The sequence below is a fragment of the Natator depressus genome, chromosome 1, assembly GCF_965152275.1.
Source record: "Natator depressus isolate rNatDep1 chromosome 1, rNatDep2.hap1, whole genome shotgun sequence".
In the NCBI taxonomy this organism is placed as follows: domain Eukaryota; kingdom Metazoa; phylum Chordata; order Testudines; family Cheloniidae; genus Natator; species Natator depressus.
In genome coordinates, this window is record NC_134234.1 from 141,142,425 (window position 1) to 141,161,948 (window position 19,524).

The 19,524-nt window shown below is 42.7% G+C and overlaps 2 protein-coding genes across 3 annotated transcripts in view; one reads left to right on the plus strand and one right to left on the minus strand.

Annotated features, from left to right (window-relative positions):
• Positions 1-19,524, minus strand: part of APOO (apolipoprotein O) — a 76,126-nt gene that overhangs the window by 32,129 nt on the left and 24,473 nt on the right. For both annotated transcript variants that reach the window (XM_074968267.1, XM_074968275.1), the window contains 3 exons: positions 15,426-15,480; positions 11,413-11,508; positions 7,815-7,906 (listed from right to left, as the gene is read on the minus strand). In XM_074968267.1, coding sequence (XP_074824368.1) covers positions 7,815-7,906; positions 11,413-11,508; positions 15,426-15,480 — 243 coding nt within the window. The remainder of the gene's footprint in view (positions 1-7,814; positions 7,907-11,412; positions 11,509-15,425; positions 15,481-19,524) is intronic.
• The window catches only part of C1HXorf58 (chromosome 1 CXorf58 homolog), a 94,546-nt gene that overhangs the window by 21,549 nt on the left and 53,473 nt on the right, over positions 1-19,524 (plus strand). The gene's annotated exons all lie outside the window — the stretch shown is intronic.

Sequence of the window (19,524 nt, forward strand, 5' to 3'; positions counted from 1 at the left end):
AGGAAGCTTTATGAGTTGTATTAAGATTAAACTGTGTTCCCATGGAGAACTGAGGTCTTATTGGTGGATATACTGATCACGTCTTCCATAAACTTCTGAACTGTATCACACGTGCAAAGACAAATTTGTTAACTATAAATATAGGATGTGTGCCCCTGCCGCTAAGTGTACTTTCAGAGAAGATATAGAAAGATCCAGAGACTTTAAATGCACTAAGCATTCAAGAACATATTGAACTGATGCCTGTATGGGATCGACATGCTTGTCACTTATCCAGTCCACAAACCTAAACCACATAAGATAGTAACACTCTCTACTGATTGTTTCATAAAGTTAATCAGAATCTGTTCTACCACTGAAGTGCAAGACTTTACAAGGTCTGTTAGAGACCCATACCCCATACAGCTAGGTGTAGGAAAAGAAGGTTCCCAGTGATAAATCTTCTCACCCTGTTGCGAAACGCATGGCATCACTAGAAGTTTGTATACTCCCTTGGAAAGATGAAGATCTGTACATCATTGTTGTCTCAGCCATGCTGGAGCAATTAAAATTATCCTAGCCCCATTGTGTCTTATCTTTATCACCCTCTGCGTAAAAGGAATGGGGGAAGGGAGAACCCATCCCCCAATTCAGAAGAAAAATATCCAATATGGATACTGTCTCTCTCTACTACTCTTGAGCAGAAATGGGGACCCTTAATATTCTGCTTGAGGGTGAGGGGATCTATGTCCAGAAACCTTCAATGATTGCAAATGTCTTCTCAGTTCTTTATAGACTTTTATGTAATTGCAGGAGATCTTTGCTGAGTTGATATGCTATGCTGTTGTCCTTGCCTGCTAGGGGCAAGTCAATTAGTGAGATGTTATGGTGGCTATACCAATCCTCTAATTTGACTGCTTCCTTGCAGAGCTGAGACCTGTTCATTCAGGGAATACACTGCCAACACGTTGTCTGTGACAACCCACACTATTTTGTTCTGGTGGTGGTGGTGGGGGGGGGGGGGAAGATATGAGTGCTAGACTGATAGTTCTTAACTCCAATATGTTTATATGTAATGTATTTTCCTTGAGATCCCCAGTGAACTCGAACTGATAGATTGTTGAGGTAGACTCCCCACCAGCTCTTGGAAGCAACCAATATGATTGTCAACAACGGAGCTGGGGAGTTCAGGAATCAGGGCTTTTACTCCAGTTATTTTCTGATACCAATGAAAGATTGAAGACTTTGTCTAGTATTAGAACTGAGGAAGCTCAACCCTCATATCAAAAGTTGTCTTTCCTGTTGTTAACTTCAGCATCTGTCAATCCCCTTCCTTTCAACCCTGGATTGATTGGCAACTCTCAAGGATGCATGCTTCCATATTTCTCAGACCACATAACCTTAAATATCTGTACTTCAAAGTTGGCCAAGGTTATTTCTAATACAAGGTCCTAACTTTTGGCCCTTCCACTGCCCCCGAGTCTTTACAAAGTGCCTATCAGTGGCAGCAGATTTTTTAAGAAGGCAGGGTGTTTTTGTTTACCCTTATTTGGATGATTGACTGCTTAAGGACTCATTCAAAGAGGACTTTATCAAGGAAATGTGTTTCACATGTTTTCTTTTTGAAAGAATAAGATTCTTGATAAATATAAAAAGTCCCTTCTTTGTTAGGAACAGAGAATTCCATTCATAGGAGCTTTTTCTTGATTCGTTAGAAGGTAGATCATTTCTGCCAGTAGAAAGACTTTAAACTATTTTTTTCCAGGTCTATTGGTCTTGAATTTCTATAGCACTGGCTGTATATGTCTTACCTTGTGCCAGCCTAAGACTTCAGTATTGACTGGCTCTGAATTACAGACCAAGCACAGATAGTATGTCCAGGACACTGTCTATCCTGAAGGACATTTTACGATCTCTGACACAGTAGGTAAATGTTCTGAGGGGCTGTCATTCAACTCCCCAGCTCCTTTGTTTATTGTTCCTGCCTGAAGTAGAAACAGACATAGCGCCAGGCACTAGAGTGGGAGTAAGCTCCTTGTAAGTAGGCAGAGCAACTAGATCTTGGATTCAAAGTGTGAGCCTTTGCTTGATCACTAGGCAGAGAGGAATGCCTAGGATGGCAAGATTGAAGGTCTCCACGATGTCTGAGCAATTGTGCCAGTAATCAATTTCCAGCACCATTTCATATCTTGTAGAACAAGATGACCTGTGTACATCGTATGTAACTTTATAATCAGTCTTCTGCTATAGAAGACATCTGCAATTCTAGTGCAATTCAAGTCTTCCTCAGATTGCAGTTCCAAACTCCTATCCAACAAAGACACTATCTGCAAAGTCACCGATCCTGGCATCTGAAGAACACGGAAGAACAATCAAGCTTCATAAGGGAGCCCTACTGAGTCTTAGGGGGTAGAAGAGAAGCATCTAGGCAATGAGGAGACAACTTTTTGGTCTTTTTAGTTTATCTTGTGGAGAAGTGAGAGAAAAATGACCCAGAAGAGCTTTCTTTCCCCTCCCCACAGTGACAAGTCCAGTGGACCCAGGAAACAATTTGACTGCAGATCCGTTTGCACCCAAACCACTAACATGATAGAAGCTGCTGAATGTTCTGGAAATAACTGTTCTGAAGGTTTCTTTGGATCCCACAGGAGAGGATGAGATCTCCCAGTTCTAAAATCTTGACGGACATAGTGACCAGAAACAAATCAGTTCAATTCACTAGCTGCAGATAATACTTCCTTAGTTTTAAATGCAAAATATGTTTTCATCATCTTTTTTTAAATGCATCTAGCACATTTAAATTAGTTTTATTTAATTAACCCCCCACCAAAAAAACCCCTTAAAAACGCAATTTGTGCATTTTTAATTGAATTTGAATTTCAATCCAGATAGAGCTTGACACAAATCACAATTTAAATTAATACATAAATGCACATTCACCATTTTCTACCATAATAAAAAATGTAAAATATAAGAATCTGAATAAATGTAAGTTAAGCTCTATAATTGCTTTAAAAAAAAAAAAAAAAAAAAACCCAACCAGTTACCTACCTTCGAGATGTGTTGCTCATGTCCATTCTGTTTTAGGTGCGTGCCTGCCCACATGCACAGTTGTCAGAGCTTTCGGCCTTAGCAGTATCCATAGGGCTAGCTGTGGTGCCCCCTGGAGTGCTGCTCCCATGCGGTGGTATATCAGGCGCCGCCAGCTCTTCTTGCCGGTAACTCCGACAGAGGGGTAGGAGGGTGGGAAATGGATTGCACATGAGCAACATAGCTCGAAGATCAACAGTTATGAAAAGGTAGGCAACCATTTTTTCTTCTTTGAGTGCTTGCTCATGTCAATTCTATTTTAGGCGACTCACAAGCAGTATCCACGGAGGCGGGCTCGGAATTCACAGCTTAGCAGCTTGTAGTACTGCCCTACTGAAGCCAGCATCCTCCCGGGCTTGCTGGGTCAGGGCATAGTGGGACATAAAAACGTGGACAGATGACCAGGCGGCCATTCTACAGATAGCCTTTCTGGCCAATGTGCCTATCCAGGACGCCCAAGAGGCCCGCGCCCTGGTAGAGTGGGCAGTGACACCTTTGCTTGGTCATAGATCCCTGCCTACATTCGATTCTGCTAAGAAGAAATTCTTTGAGGGGATACAGGGCGACCTTTCATTCTGTGGGTCACAGCAACGAATAATTGCATCGACTTATGGAACGGCTTGGTCCTGTCAATGTAGAAAACCAGAACCCTTCTGATGTCCTGGGCATGTAGCCTGTGCTCCTCCTCCAACCTATGTGGCTTTAGAAAGACGACCAGTAAGTAAAATGTCCTGGCTCAAATGAAACTGAGAGACTATCTTGGGAAGAAATGCCAGGTGCAGTCTTAGTTGCACCTGGCAACTTGTCCTTGTAGAGCACCTGAATCTCAGATATCCGGTGGGTCGACGTCACCGTGACCAGGAATGTGACCTTCCAGGAGAGAAGGAGGGAGCAGGAGGCGAGCAGATTGAAGGGAGGACCCGCGAGCTACAACAGCACCAGATTCAAGTCCCATGGAGGGACAGGGTCCCTGATGTGCGGGTAGAGGCAGGCCCTTAAGGAATCTGGCTGTGATATCCTGAGCAAAAACTGACCTGCCCTCAAACGGCGGGTGGAAGGCTGAGATGGCCGCCAGATGGACCTTGACTGATGAGAGGGACAAGCCCTGGAGCTTGAGATATAGGATGCAGTCTAGAATAAGCTACAGCGAAGCCCACTTGAAACGAACACCTCTGTCTGCAATCCAGCAGGTGAACTGTTTCCAATTACCAGGTAGATCGCTCTGGTGGAGGGCTTTCTACTTCCCAACAGAATGTGCTGAACCTCAGCTGAGCACTGCTGCTCCTGTGTGTTTAGCCATGCAGCAGCCAGGCCATCAGATGTAATGCCGCCACGTTGGGGTGCAGAAGACTGCCGCGGTTCTGGGACAACAGGTCCGAACTGAGCAGTAGCTGGAACGGGTTCGCCACCGAGAGGTCCAGCAGAGTGCTGAACCAGTGTTGGCATGGCCACGCTGGCACTATGAGGATGACCCTCGCCCTCTCCTGTTCGATTTTCATGAGAACCCTGGGTAGCAACGGCACCGGAGGGAAGGTGTACGTCAGAGCCCCCAACCACAGGAGCCAAAAGACATCCAACAGGGATCCTCTGTCCATGCCCCCAATTGAGCAGAAGATGTGGCACTTCTGCCTGGACGTGAACAAGTCCACCTGGGGAGTTCCCAGCCTGCGGAAGATGGAACTGACCACCACCGGATGAAGGGACCACTTGTGACAAGACGAGAATGTCCTGCTGAGGCTATCTGCCAAAGTGTTCTTGGACCCTGGAAGGGGAGAGACCATGAGATGGATGATGTGCTGTAGACAGAAGTCCCAGAGCCAGAGGGCTTCCTGGCAAAGGGCAGTTTACCTGGCTCCGCCCTGCCTGTTGATATACAAGACCATAGCCATGTTGTCTGTCAAGACCTGAACCACCCTGTTTTGTAAATGAAGTGGAAAGGCTTGGCAGGCCAGTCAAACCACCCTGAGTTCCCTGACATTGATATGCAGGGAACGATCATGACTGGACCAATGACCTTGAGTGCTAAGAGCACCCAGGTGGGCTCCGCAGCCCAGGTCCGAGGCGTTGGAGACAAGGGTCACTGACGAGGTTGGGGCCATAAAGGGAACTCCTTCCAACACTGACGTGGGGTCCTGCCACCAGATGAGGGATGACAGTTCGCTGTCCAGGATCCTGACCACCCGGTCCATGCTGTGCCGGTTGGGGATATGGACCAACGCCAGCTACATAAGCATATACTGCCACGTGGCCCAACAGCCTCAGGCATGTGTAGGTGGTGGTGAGAGGGTGGGCCCGGAGGCCTGCCATGAGGTCTGCCATGGCCTGGGACCGAGTCTCAGGGAGGAAGGCCCTGGTCCGAATGGAGTCAAGAACTACTCTAATGAATTCTATGCATTGTACTGGTGTTAAGGTTGACTTTTTCTCGTGTATCATCAACCCCAGGTCACGACAGATGGAACATACCAGGTCAAGAGGTCTCTGCACCTGATCCAGAGACCGGCCCCTTATCAACCAGTCGTTGAAGTACGGGTATATGTGGACACGCAACCCCAACATCTCAGGTAAGCAGCTACTGGCGCTATGCACCTTGTGAATACTCTCAGGGCCGACGCGAGACCAAAGGCCAACTCTGTGAGCTGGAAATGGCACCTGCCTAATATGAAGTGGAGGAAGCACCAGTGCCCTGGGAAAATGGAAATATGGAAGTAAATCAAGGGCGGTGTACCAGACTCCTGGATCCAGGGAGGGGGATGACGGAGGCCAGGGAGACCATGCACAACTTCAACTTCTGGAGTGACTTGTTGAGGCAACGCAGGTCGAGGATGGGTCTGAGGGCTGAGAGTACTAGACCAGCATTACTGGCACCCCCCACGGGTTCCAGTATGATCACTGCGGGGCAGCACGGCCCCTGTTGCGAGGAGGCTCCGGCCACAGTGCCAACGTTCTCCTGCGTCGGAGCCAAGTCACCCTGTCTCGGTGACGTGCTAAAATCGTGGTCCGACCCTGACCACTGTCCCTCCAATGGACCGTTGAGGCCTGAGTCTGACTACTGACCCTGGTATGCAATCAATATGGGGGGGGGAGGGGGGAGTAGCGCCGCCTGCTGGAGGAACGGTACCGGGGCCAGGGCGAACGACGCCGAGATCCTGAACAAGCCCTCCTGGATGGAGACTGAGGATGAGGATACCTTCTGGGAGAGGGTGTTCAGCGTCTAGGCAACCTATGGCCAGATGGTGATCGGTACCAGTGGTATGGGGAGTGACCCCATGAGTCCAGAGTCCCTTGCCTAGTAGGAGGGGATCTCGATGGACACCTAGGCCTTCCGGCCGGCAAGCTGCAGTGCCAGGTCTTGAGGCCACAGCGACGGGACTTGTGCCTGCAATCCAGTGACCTGTGGTGCTACGCCAGTCTATGCTGCAGCCACCCCAGTGGCTTTCCCCTTCGGTGCCACAAGCGGAGCCATGTTGGTCACCTGGCGTGGCACCTGTGGAGCCGGTCAGCCTTACTCCTTAGCTGCTGGGACTGCTTAGGGCACTGAAGGCCTCATAACTGGCTGGGAACCCCTGCCACTGCCTGGGGTGGACGGCAGGTCCCTGGCAGGGCTGGTGGGTCTGACTTCTGCAGTACCCCCATGACTCCGCATAGCAGGCGCATGGCTTGACAGAGGTCCTTTGCCTGAGGCCCCTCTCTCCTTTGGTGCTTCTTTTCTTCAGCCTCTTCTTCAGCGCAGGCAAAACGGAACAGTGCTGGGTCGAAGCCGTCGCCGGAGGTGTCTGCTGAGGCCAAAGTGCTGGCCGTGGGTGCCGCGGTGGAGGGTTCCGACGCTGGACGGAGAACCGCCTCCATCAATAACACTCTCAAGCAGATATCCTGCTCTGTTTGGGTCTGTGGGCGAAAGTTCTTACAGATGTTTTTCCTACGGCCTTCACCCAGACACTTAAGTCGTCGGCCTGCTGCATGACACACATCTTGAAGCTGGGGGAATGGGCCATGCCCCGCTCAGGGGAAAGTCCCCACTGGGACTCTCTTGACTAACTAACACTATCAAGTAACTATCTATAAAACTATGTACAACAACCACTAAACCAGTCAATGGATATCCGCTGCTGCTCTTGCGAAGCAAGACAAGGTGGTGCAGTCAACCGTCACAGGCAGTAAGAAGAAACTGAAGAGGACGCAGGGCCGGCAGCGCCTGATATATCGCCGCATGGGAGCGCCACTCCAGTGGGCGCCACAGCTGGCCTTACAGTTACTGCTAAGGCAGAAATCTCTGACAACTGTGCATGTGGGTACGCACACACCTAAAATGGAATTGACATGAGCAAGCGCTTGAAGAAGAATAAAACGTGTAGAGATGCAGTGTATCCCATCAGTGAACAAAAAGAAGCACCAAATTTAGTATAAATGCTATATTTATTTACAAACATGTTTTAATAGTTACCAACCAATGAGAATCAACTTTTCTTTCGGAAAGTAAACAATACAAACGCAAAACATAATTAAAATTGATTATTTAAATCAAGTTTCTTGCTTAAATCAGTAATTTAAATCAAGTCACCCAGTTTACGTCCAATTTAAACTGCAAGCTCATTGGGAGAACAAATGTATCTGCCTTCATTGTAAGAAGGCCAAGCCTGCTGACAACCCTTAAATAAAAAATGCTTTACTGACTAATTTGAAGTTATGAAGAAATAAGTGACAGGAAGTAAGAGGGTTTTCCCACACCTCAAAGTGTAATCACTGACCTTTGCAATAGCAACAGCTTGTTGAGGATAATATAGCGAAGCACCAATCCCCATGAAGCCCACTGGATACACCAACCTCTTTATTTTTGAACCTGTTCCATGGAAGAAAATATTTTCTGTTAGAGTACACGTTCTCCAGAAACTTGGATAGTGTTACTGTACTTTTTATATATAATCATTCATTAGGTACATTAGAATTTACCACATCAGTAACTGTTTAGTTTAAACTACTTGCCTAAGATGTACTAGTACTGATATACTAATTTTTCACTCTTTTGAGAAGTAATTTTTAAACAGAATCTTTCAGTGAAAACTACCTCATAACTAAATCTGACGTGGGGATTCAAAAAAATCCAGTGGAATAAAAAATTGAAAGTGAAGGTTTTGGTTAAGAAATATTGCTATGAGAATTATATAAACTTCTGTTCATGAAATGAATGTAAATGCTTCTAATATGCTAAGATAGAATCCATTTGGCATATCAAGCAGGAGACATGTTCCATAACAGAGATCAGCCTTTACCAGCTACCATAAAATAGTTCTACCACATGTACATTTGTGATATATGTTTTCTTCCTGTTGGACTCATTATTAAGGCTGCATGTCTGTCACGGAGGTCCCCGATTCCGTGACTTCTGCAGTGCCTGGTGCTGGCTCAGGGACTGCCTGAGCCGGGCAACCCCTGGACCAGCAGCAGTTTGGGTGTGTGGGAGGGGCTGGGCAGGCGGTTGGGGTGTGGGGAGGTGCTTACATGGGGGACTCCCCTGCTCACACCAGCATGTCCCTGCACCTCCTAGGCGGATGGGCCGGGGGCTCCATGCACTCCCCACACCCTGTGGTTCCCGGCCAATAGGAGCTGCGTAGCTGGTGCCTGTGACAGAAGCAGCAATCAGAGCCCCCCAGCCCGCCCATCCCTTAGGAGCTGGAGGGACACGTCGGTTGGAGCCCAGTAGGGAGCCTGCCAGCCCCCTCACACACACACACCCCCACCAGCAGGGGTCTCGGCTGTGTGCCACTGCCTGTCCCCCACCCCCAGCAGGGGTCCCAGTCCCCCCCGCCCACCCTCCCCAGCACTCCAGCCAAGTTTTAGTTAGGAGTATATAGTAAAAGTCATGGACAGGTCACGGGCCATGAATTTTTGTTTACTGCCAGTGACCTGTCCATGACTTTTACTAAAAATACCTGTGACTAAAACGTAGCCTTACTCATTATATACTTCAAAGTTAAAACTCATTGTAAACTAGCTTTCTGACATTTCAAGCTCAGATGTGAAAATAAAGTGCTTTGATTTTTGTATTGTGAATAAGCGACTTGCATTTCAAATCAGGCCCGCCCTGAAATCATAAGATGGGGTTAAAAAGATAAAATTGTGGGTTCTTTTTATTTATCTTCCAGTTCTTAAGCCTTTAGGGTACCCAACGGCCATGCATTTCTTTTCTTTTTTTTTTTTTTAAACGAAAATAGATTCTCAAATAATCACATGACTCCTGAAGTTGGAACTTTAAGAAAAACATCTACAATCATTATCTGGCAATGTTCTCATTTAAATAACATCACGAGTGCTAAGCAGTATGTTTGTTCACTGCCAGAAAATAATCAAAACAAATTTAATTGGATAAGTGTTAATACATTTGTCTGCTATAGTCACACATCACTTCCAGTTTCTAAATGGCCAGTTACTCACTTCCAATTTGTTCAAAGAACATGTGAGTTTGTTCAAAATGACTGCTCATTTCTGATTTTGTTAATAAAAAACACTTTTTGGCTGTACATACCATTATCAACAATATTTCCTATCAAGTTACAGCATTCATCCATATCAACATAATGATTCACCACAGAGACAGTTAAACAGTGTCACATATTAAGAACTTCTACAAAAATGAGCAAACACTAGAACCTCAGAGTTCTGAACACCAGAGTTACAAACTGATTGGTCAACCACACACCTAATTTGGACTGGAAGTACATAAGCAGGCTGCAGCAGAGACCAAAACAAAAAAGAAAAAAGAAGCAAATACAGTACAGTAGTGTGTTAAATGTAAACTATGAAAAAAATTAAGTTTAAAAAAAAATTTGACAAGGCAAGGAAACTCTCTGTGCTTGTTTCATTTGCATTAAGATGTTTAAAAGCAGCATTCTTCTTCTGCATAGTAAAGTTTCAAAGCTACACTAAGTCAATGTTTAGTTGTAAACTTTTGAAAGAATAACCGTAACGTTTTGTTCTGAGCCATAAACATTTCAGAGTTATGAAAAACCTCCATTTTTGAGGTGTTCATGAGTCTGAGGTTCTACTGTATTTCAAATTCCCTTTCCTAACAAAGCACAAATATACTGTTTTTTTAAGCAATGTAATTAAATGTTATATTTCTACAGTATAAAATATGAATAAATATGTTACATTACACTGTAACTTACTTCTAGCTCAGCTCTGTGCAGAGATGAGACCACAATAAAATTCAAGAACCTTGCTTTGTCAGTTAACTTGCCAATTAAAGGGACACAGTCAACAAATTTCAAAACAAAACGTTTGGGTTTTTTTTTGCCTACTGTTAAAATTAACTCCTTGTGTGTGATAAAGATGAAAGGAAAAAAACCTCTCTTTTTTCAGTTGGCTTACTTTACAGACAGACAGTCAGCTTCATTGCTTGTTGATAGCTACAGGGCCTGGAGAAGGGTGTTCACTATATGTAATAGCATTATCAGAGCTGAAACTGAAAGAACAAGCAGCAAGCCGAGGCAGGTGTGAGCCCAGACAGCAAAAGCGGGTGGGAGAGGGAGTGGGTGCGTGAACATATTTGATTATGTAGCTTGCAGGTTCACCCAAAGGCCCTTTCTAAACAAAGAGAGGAGCACAAAAACTAATTAAAAATAATTTTGAAGAAAACTAGCAGAGGAATTGGCAGCATCCCTTTAATCCAATTAGTTCATAATTGGATGGTCTACTTAATTTCATTAAGTAAACTGTAAAGAAATAGCTGCTTATCGGTAACTGTCTTTGTAAACTGAATGATGCACGCTTCAGAGATCATTATCTGCTAAATTACTACAAAGCAGAATCTTCACAGTTACAATATTCAAATGCCATGTTTAAATTAACTGAATAGTTATGACAAAAAAGTCTGCAAACAAGTTATTAAGAAATGCATCCAATTTCCCTTACGTCATTAATTAAAAATTACTTTTTTTTCCCCCCTTCAAAAAACACGCCACCACACTGAGACTGGGACTGTCAGGGGTAGTGCAATTAAATCAAGAAAAAGATTATTTTTATAAACTGAATGCTTTAGCATTCAATTTGGTTGGTAAATTGCAATTCCAGTGTTCCTATTAGATTTTATCATATTAATTACTATAAGCGCCATTCAGTATTGGTGTCTTTTATAGACCAAGTTTCTGTAACCAAAAGAATCCATAAACACTGAAATTAAACAATATAAAAAAAAAAACTTTTGTAGCAGAAATAATGTGCAGCAAGATACATTTCTGAGTCCTGATTTAATTGCACATATTGTAGTTAAAGATGTATTCATTTTTATTGGATGTTAAATGATTTACCCCAACATCATAAAATAAGCCATTTGAAAAGAGCACCTACCTCTAGAAAGAGAGAGTCCAACAATTCCAGCAAAACCAATCACACCAAGCCTTGGGTAAAACCCTGGCGGGGGATTTTTGAGAAATTCACAACGTTCTAAAATGAAATCAGACCACAATGCATCAATGTAATGGAAAGACCTTATGATGAAAATGAACGGCTAACACATACGAGCAAGTGTTACAAAACACTATTTTACTGTCATTTGGCTCTAGTGGCAAAAAAATTAAAAGTTCTGCAATCTTCTCTATTGACACATATATGAACTACTTGTTGATTCACTGGCAGACTTGCTTCATTTATTTGGGGGACATTAATTGAAACATTATTAATGTTTCTTGAAAGTTCTAGGAAGCACATATTTTCATGCAGACTGTTACATGTTATCATTTGCCTTTGGAAAAGAGGATCTGTTCATCGCAGCATTTTGCTTTTTCAAACTGCTTTTGTAAGGGTGTTTTAGGTGACAGACTGACTGGCACAGTTATGAGTTCTATATGCCATCAAAGCTGTGGGCTTCCTGCAGTAGAAGCAGAGTCATTTTGCAGAATGTCACAATCTAATGGTTCTAGCTACCCCTTGATTCTGTTAAAGTCCTTATTTCCCAATACAATAGAAAGATAGGTGTGGAGAAGGAAAAAAAAAATCTTTAGAGTCAGTCCATTTCAGGAAAGCGCATGTAAAAATCTTGTATTTTTACAGTTTGCTAGAGTAATACTTATAAATAAATTTTCAAAATTTAATTTAAAGAATATATATTACATACACACACACTTTTTAACAAGGTGTGTGCACGTGCGCGCGCATGTGTGAGAATGTGAGAGAGAAAACAGAATTTCACTATTTCCAGTGTGAACAGATATTTAAGTTTCAGAAAACAGAAAGCAGTTTTACTAAAATTTCCAAAGACTATCATTATTCAAGTGCTTCATACTAATAACTAACACTAGTAAGTATTGGAAGGCAATGATCTATGAACACTCATTTATTAAGCCAGAAGGGGCTCCCCTCCCCTTGACCTCCTGCCACCCACTTAACAGAACATCAGCATTGTAGAACGATTTTTAAAATTAGTCTACTACACAAAAAATGTTTTCAGAAACTAGTGTAATTTGGAGGGAGGGAAATGAGTCCATAACTCAACTTTAGTTTATTAGGCTCTCATCAGTTGCATCAATAGTGTTGGTATTTACAAAACAATTACATTTATATCCTGTTGCCACCTCGTTATGCATGCAATTTCATTTCCCCATTAGCTGAGTTTCCTGCTGTTTGCTGTCTGATACAAAACCTCTTGTGGTTTTGTCATGTTATGCTTTGTTTTAGTCAGCTGACAAAACCAGGAAGACAACTGTGCATTTATTTTACTTCCTCATTCACACAATTTCAGTTAAAAATGAAATCCAAACAATTATTTTAATTTGCCATTAAAAGTATACAACTACTGCTGGAAATGGCCCATCTTGATCAACACTACAGAAGATTTTTTCTCTCTCTCTTCTGCTGGTAATAGCTCACCTTAACTGATCACTCTCGTTACAGTGTGCATGGTAACACCCATTGTTTCATGGTCTCTGTGTATATAAAATCATCCTACAGTATTTTCCACTTCATGCAGCCGATGAAGTGGGCTGTAGCCCATGAAAGCTTATGCTCAAATAAATTTGTTAGTCTCTAAGATGCCACAAGTACTCCTGTTCTTTTAACATAAAAAGATGTCCCGTCCCCCCCGCCCCCCGACTTATGCATGTATATAAACTTAGATAATCCCTTGCTGCACCAGGCCCCAGAATTAAGGTAATTTAAAAGGTGATTCTTTTTCTTTCATTGTAACATAGGAATTGCCAAGACCAGAGCAACAGTCCAGCATCCTGTTTCTAACAGTGGCCAGTCCCAGATGCTTCAGAAGATGCAAGAAATTTATAATTATGGAATAAACTGCCTTTAGAGGAAGTTTCTATCCAGTATCACCAGTTAGTAATACATCTATGCTCTGAAAACAGAAATGTTATATCTCTAACTTTATCAATTTACCTGATTCAAGGGTGAATGTAATCAATATCCATATAAATATGTTATCCTTTTATTAATTCTTGGCCTCAAAATAATCTTGAGGCAATAAGCTCCCAAGGGTTATTCGGGAGAGTGTGTAAAAGGTATTTCCTGTTGTGTGTTTGTGGCTGTTCAAGATGATGTTCAGTTAAATTGTGTTTGTAGTACAAGAACTGGTAAATAAGAAAGGCTAATTTAGGTGCAAAATAAAGAATGATCTAAAAGCTATTACATCCTTTCTTGTGCCCCAACACTGCGCGAGCAGATCCCTATGCCCATGTTGTGCCTCACTGAAGTCCGTTTTGGTCACCCTATCTCAAAGATATAGCAGAAATAGAAAGTAATCTAGAAAGAGGTGATGAGAAAGATCAGAAATATAAAAAGAATTCCCTATGTAGATGTTCATAAGATTGGGATAGTTTAGAGAGAGATGAGAAATGTGCAGATTCAGTTATTGAATTTAAAAAACAGTCAGCTCAGATTAATTTGAGAACACTGCCAAAGTGTGAGTAGTTTCTGTCTTCTCATGTCCCACCAACCCAGGCAACCCCATAGTGAGATTGGAGAGATCAGATTTTGGCCAGCTAATCTTGAATGACACAGGTAAGGCCAAATAAAGCTATCTGTAGATTCTACTATTTTCATAGAGTGATTTGCATTGGCTTCAGCATGGCTGCCCATGAACAGATAGCATCTTGTTCCCTGTCTGTGTTAAGGAAAAGTTAGCACATGTGACTCCATTTTGGTTTGGGGCCCACCATTGTTTAAATGCCAGCACAGCATACACCAGGAGGAGTGATCCTTAGATACTGAATCCCTGTGAAAATCCTCCTCCTTGTCTCCAGCCTGCCTTGACTCCCAGTATCTGGTTTTTGTTAGTCTCTAACTCCCTGTCTCTTGGCCTTGATGTGAGGCCTCCCATCCTGATAATAAAAGTTACTGATGCATGGCTTTAAAACCATGCTGTGTAATTAACATACTGGTATAGCACGAGGAATGCACCAAGCAGGGATAGGTGGTAGATAAGACAAGGGTTTGTTTATTGGCTAAGGTTTCCGATGCACGAGGGCAACATGCTTTGCTAAAAAGTATATAACCTTTGTATAATCTGTATTCAGGGTCCCCTCCTGGCTAGCAGGGGGGCACCACGCTCGAGCGTAATAAACTTAGTGCCTTTTGGGAACTCTGCAGTTGTGGACTTTATTTCTGTGCCTCAGCCTAGATTCGAACTGTGCGTGTCCTATCAGGTATAATTCGCAGCACTTGTGTGCGTGTCCTAACAAGGTGTAATCCGTAGCACTTGTGTGCGTGTCCTACCAGGTGTAATTCGTAGCACATGTGTGCGTGTCCTACCAGGTGTAATTCGTAACATCTGGTCCAATTATCCTAGATGCTCCTTTAACTGATACCGTGGATGTTCTTTACATGGTCCCATTACTTGGAGCCTGTCCACACCATGGATGCTGCAGGTGTGCCTGTATAGTGCCATAATGTAGTCACTTGCTACAGAGACAGAAGTGGTTTTTCCATTGCTGTAGTTAATCCACCCCCTAGAGAGAAAGGGGCGAGAATGACCTAGTGTGTGTATACTGGGGCTTTGGTCAGTTTAACTACATCTCTCAGGGTTGTTAATTTTTTTTTTACACCCCTAGTTCAACCCAGCTATGTTGCTTAAGTTTTTGGTGTAGACCAGCCCTTACTCTTGCACTGTTTACGACAGACACAGGACTATGCTTTTAATTATCAAAAGCATAATACCATGATGCTCAACAAAAGAAATCCAATAAATCCATAGCACAAATAGCAGAAAGATTTGAAGTTCCTTTACTCACACAATGTGCTGAACAATGTTTAAGGGAGCTTTGGGCTAAGAGAAGGCACATGTAACCATAGCCATGCATCATAATTTTTCCCCATCAAGCACCTCACCTATTAGTAAAGAAAAATGTAAGCTGATTTACCTCTACCACGTTCAACAGTTCTTTCTACTTTGGGCATAGCTTTAGTGTAAAGAGCCTTAAAAAAAAAAAAAAAGATGATGATTAAATATACAATAGCAAAACAGAAGTAACTTGATTAATAACCTGATGAAGAGCAACAACATTAGTTTTATACATTCCATGTCAATTCAGGCACAACAGCCTTGTATGTTCGAGACTGTTAAATATGCTTGCAGGTCTTTTTATTCAGGATCAAATCAGCAAACAAAATTAAGCATTGTTTTCTGCCAAAACTGAACGATCTCACAGTCAGCAGAGAGTATTCGGAAAACTAAAGGGACTTCTCTGGTACATATGTGCAGTTCTGATTTTATCCATGCTACCAAGACCTCTTCCCTTCTGTCCCCTTCTCCACTCCCAGTTCTGTTTGCCTAGTTTTACACTTGACATTAAACACAGCAAGGAATATCTTCATCTGTAAATTCTGAAAGAAGATGGTGTCCACTGCCTCAAAAATTAAGAGAAGACAAAAAGTTAGCACTACACCAAGCTCCTGATCATAGAGCAGAAATTAAGGAATTATGCAGCTGCTCTCCTACCACACCATGCTCAGGTATCTTGGCATATCCCTGCATTACAAAATAAATGAGTTATCACAGAAGAAGAAGGCCACACAGCTATACAATAACTCATTGCTAGTGATCCATGGAGACACATTACTGATTTTGAATGCAATTATTTTCTCTTTTGCCAGACTAGATTATGACAAATCGGTATAACAGTATTCTTGGAGGGTATAAGGGTGAAACACACACACACACCAATTTAATTCATGAAAAAAATGAATTAGTCCAGAGGCTCAGTGCTGGAGCTACTGATAGTTGTCCCAACTGCAGGAATAACTTCAAGACTTCTCCTGTACTGGAAGCACTCAGCTCATGAAGCAAGAATTCACACTGCTCTTATTCTTCAGCTACTGAGAAACTTAATCATACAAATGCACTGAAGCCTGCCTTGACAGAAGCAGAACATCTTAATATTTACAGGGAGATACTGCACAAAACCACCACCAGAGAGGTAAACAAATCAATAGGTAATACACACATGCATAGAGTTAAGATGTAGAGAACAATCTTGCAATACCACTTAAATAATTTTACACCCTAAATTTCAGGTACAAGGAAATGAAAGCACTAAATTAGTATACTGGGTAAGGGAACAATATCTTTAGGACTCTTATTTCTTTATTAGCAGCAGTAACAACAACAAAATCTACCACGGAGAAAGAGTTCACATGGGGTAGATTTAAGCATAAATAAATCAGTTTATGGGAGTTGGTTATGCTATCAGCTGGTACAAAAGAGCAAGGTCTAAAGATTTGATAGCATGTTAATAAAAGCCTGAACTTCTGTCATGCAGAGTATGATGCTCTGTTTTACAGCTTTGAATAGTTAAAGTAGCCTTTTAAACAATTTTTCTAAACAGTTAATTATCAAAGGCATAAAATGGTATATGAACCTACTCAAAACTGGTTTTCATGTTTTTCTGGGATTAAAACAATTTTTAAATATCATCTGAAAGAGCCCCTCCCCCCAAAATGCTACTTTCTGTAACACAATGGGAGAAAAACTCTCCTTGAGATCAAAGTCTAAATCAAGTCCATAAATCTTGCACTTTCCTTGCCTACTGTGTCAACTATGTCTGTTAAAAACACCACAGTATGGTGATATTGCAGACAGGAAAGCTATCAGCCACGAAGAAGTGGGCAATACATACCGCACCAGAGAATCAGAGACTTTAAGGTCAGAAGGGACAATTATGATCATCTAGTCTGACCTCCTGCACAACGCAGGCCACAGAATCTCACCCACCAACTCCTGTAACAAACCCCTAACTTATGTCTGAGCTAGTGAAGTCCTCAAATCGCAGTTTAAAAGACTTCAAGGTGTGTCATACTATATAAATTATTACTATGTAAACAAAAATAAGGCAGGGTAGGAGATTAACAGACCACAGAGCTTTACAGTACAGAACAGTAAATACTCTCAGTCAGTCCAACTGAACTTCCAGACAGGTCAGCCCTCTCTGAAGTTCCACTCCCAGCATGATGTTTACACTGGTTGTTCCAGGCAACCAACAGAACACAGGAATTTAAAGAGGTCAGACCCTGCATCTAAACAGCCATAAGCAGAAAGCCTTTCAGATCCCAGTTAACATGGGAGCCCAAATACCACAGTAACGGGTATGACACATCAGGGATTATCTCAGTGTCAAATTGGAAAACCCATTTTATTTTGAAAAGGCTATGCATTTCAATCTCCATTTTGATTGGCACCTTTAGTGTGGCATTGTTGTGCATCCATTTTGTAACAGGGATTTGACAACTCAGTGGACAGGCTGTCTAGCAAGCTGTGACAGAGGAATCAAGGGACATTGACATTGAATGGTTGTACCCTAGTGAAACAAAGATTTGCTACCAGAAGACCAATGACTTTGAATGAGACTCTACCCAGAACCCATGAGGGGGACAGGCATAGCTTAGAGCAGGGACCGGCAACCTTCGGCATGTGGCCCACCAGGGTAAGTCCCCTGGTGGGCTGGGCCAGTTTGTTTACCTGTCACATCCACATGTTCGGCTGATCACAACTCCCACTGGCTGCGGTTTGCCACTCCAGGCCAATGGGGGCTGTGGGAAGTGGTGCGGGCTGAGGGGTGTGCTGGAACTTATATTAATGGGATCATTCTAACCAAGGGACTCAGGACATTCCAATCTTTTGGAAGCAACCAGAGACTTAAGACAGCAGTTTATTCCATCACTGCTACAAACCTGATCCAAGAACTTGCAATTATTGTATGTATTTGATTCCTTTGACCATTTTAACTCTCACCTCTTTCTTTTTTTTCCTCTTATAAATAAACCTTTAGACATTAGATACTAAAGGATTGGCAACAGCGTGATTATTGGGTAAGATCTGAGTTATATATTGACCTGGGTTTGCAGCTGGTCCTTTGGGATCAGAAGACCCCTTTGTTTGGTTAAATTGGTTTTCAATAACCACTCATCATTAAGCCTAGTGTCTGGATGGTGATACAAGGACTGGGATACCTAAGGAGACTGCATTTCTGACTTCTTGTTAGCCAAAGTTTACTTTTGTTGCTGGCTAGGTATATCTTATGGAAGAATAACCACCAGTTTTGGGGTGCGTTTGCCCTATTTCTTAGCATTTTGTCCTGAATCTGGTATTTTCGGTTGTGACCCACTGAGGCACAGTGACAGCTGGTGAACATGTTTAAACAACAGGGAGCTCCAGAGGGCTGTGGCACTGGTTCTGGGGTCTACACAGCCAGATTGCAGGGTCCCACTGCCAAGAAGGGTGTCTGACACATGCTTGAGTGACATGGGCTAGGAAGAATGATCAGTCACTAGCCAGACCAAGGAAGTTTAGAAGCACATGGGATTCAGTTGTTCAATCCTATCGTAATGAACTGGTGCCTACTCAGAGAGGAGGACTGGGGCCACGTTCTGACAGAGAACACTCACTTTTATCTGTGTATTTCTAAATTGGGAAGTGGGGGTTGTTTGATATCTCTCTCTCAAACAGGTTTTTCCCCCGTCAAACCTGGGATCTCAAACAGTTTTCTAAATTTGTTCTTGAAGGCATTTCAATTAATTTAATAAGCCTTTTTGTATGAAATATTTTTTAAAAAAATTAGATGCAATAAATTATAAAAACACTCATAACTGTACAATTCCACAAAGAACAAACATATGCAAGTTTGACACACAGGGTAATGCTCAACGAGTGTTAGACTGCTGTCTTACTTTCTCCCATCCTCAGTATTCAAAGAAAGTCCTCAGTCTCTCAGATTATCTGGTGGGGGATGATTCTTTCCCAGACAGACATTCCACCACGTTTTTAGGGGAGTATATTTCTTCTCTTTCTTGCAGAACTCTGACTTGATGGGTCAACTTTTCCAATACTAGTATTTCCCCTACTTTTTGCAACCAGTTAATTGATTTCTCTTTTACCACCTTGCAACTGTGATACTTGCTGCAGCTAAGAGATGGGTCATAAAGTTCTTTATGGCTTTCAGACAGTGCAGAATTTTCACAATTATG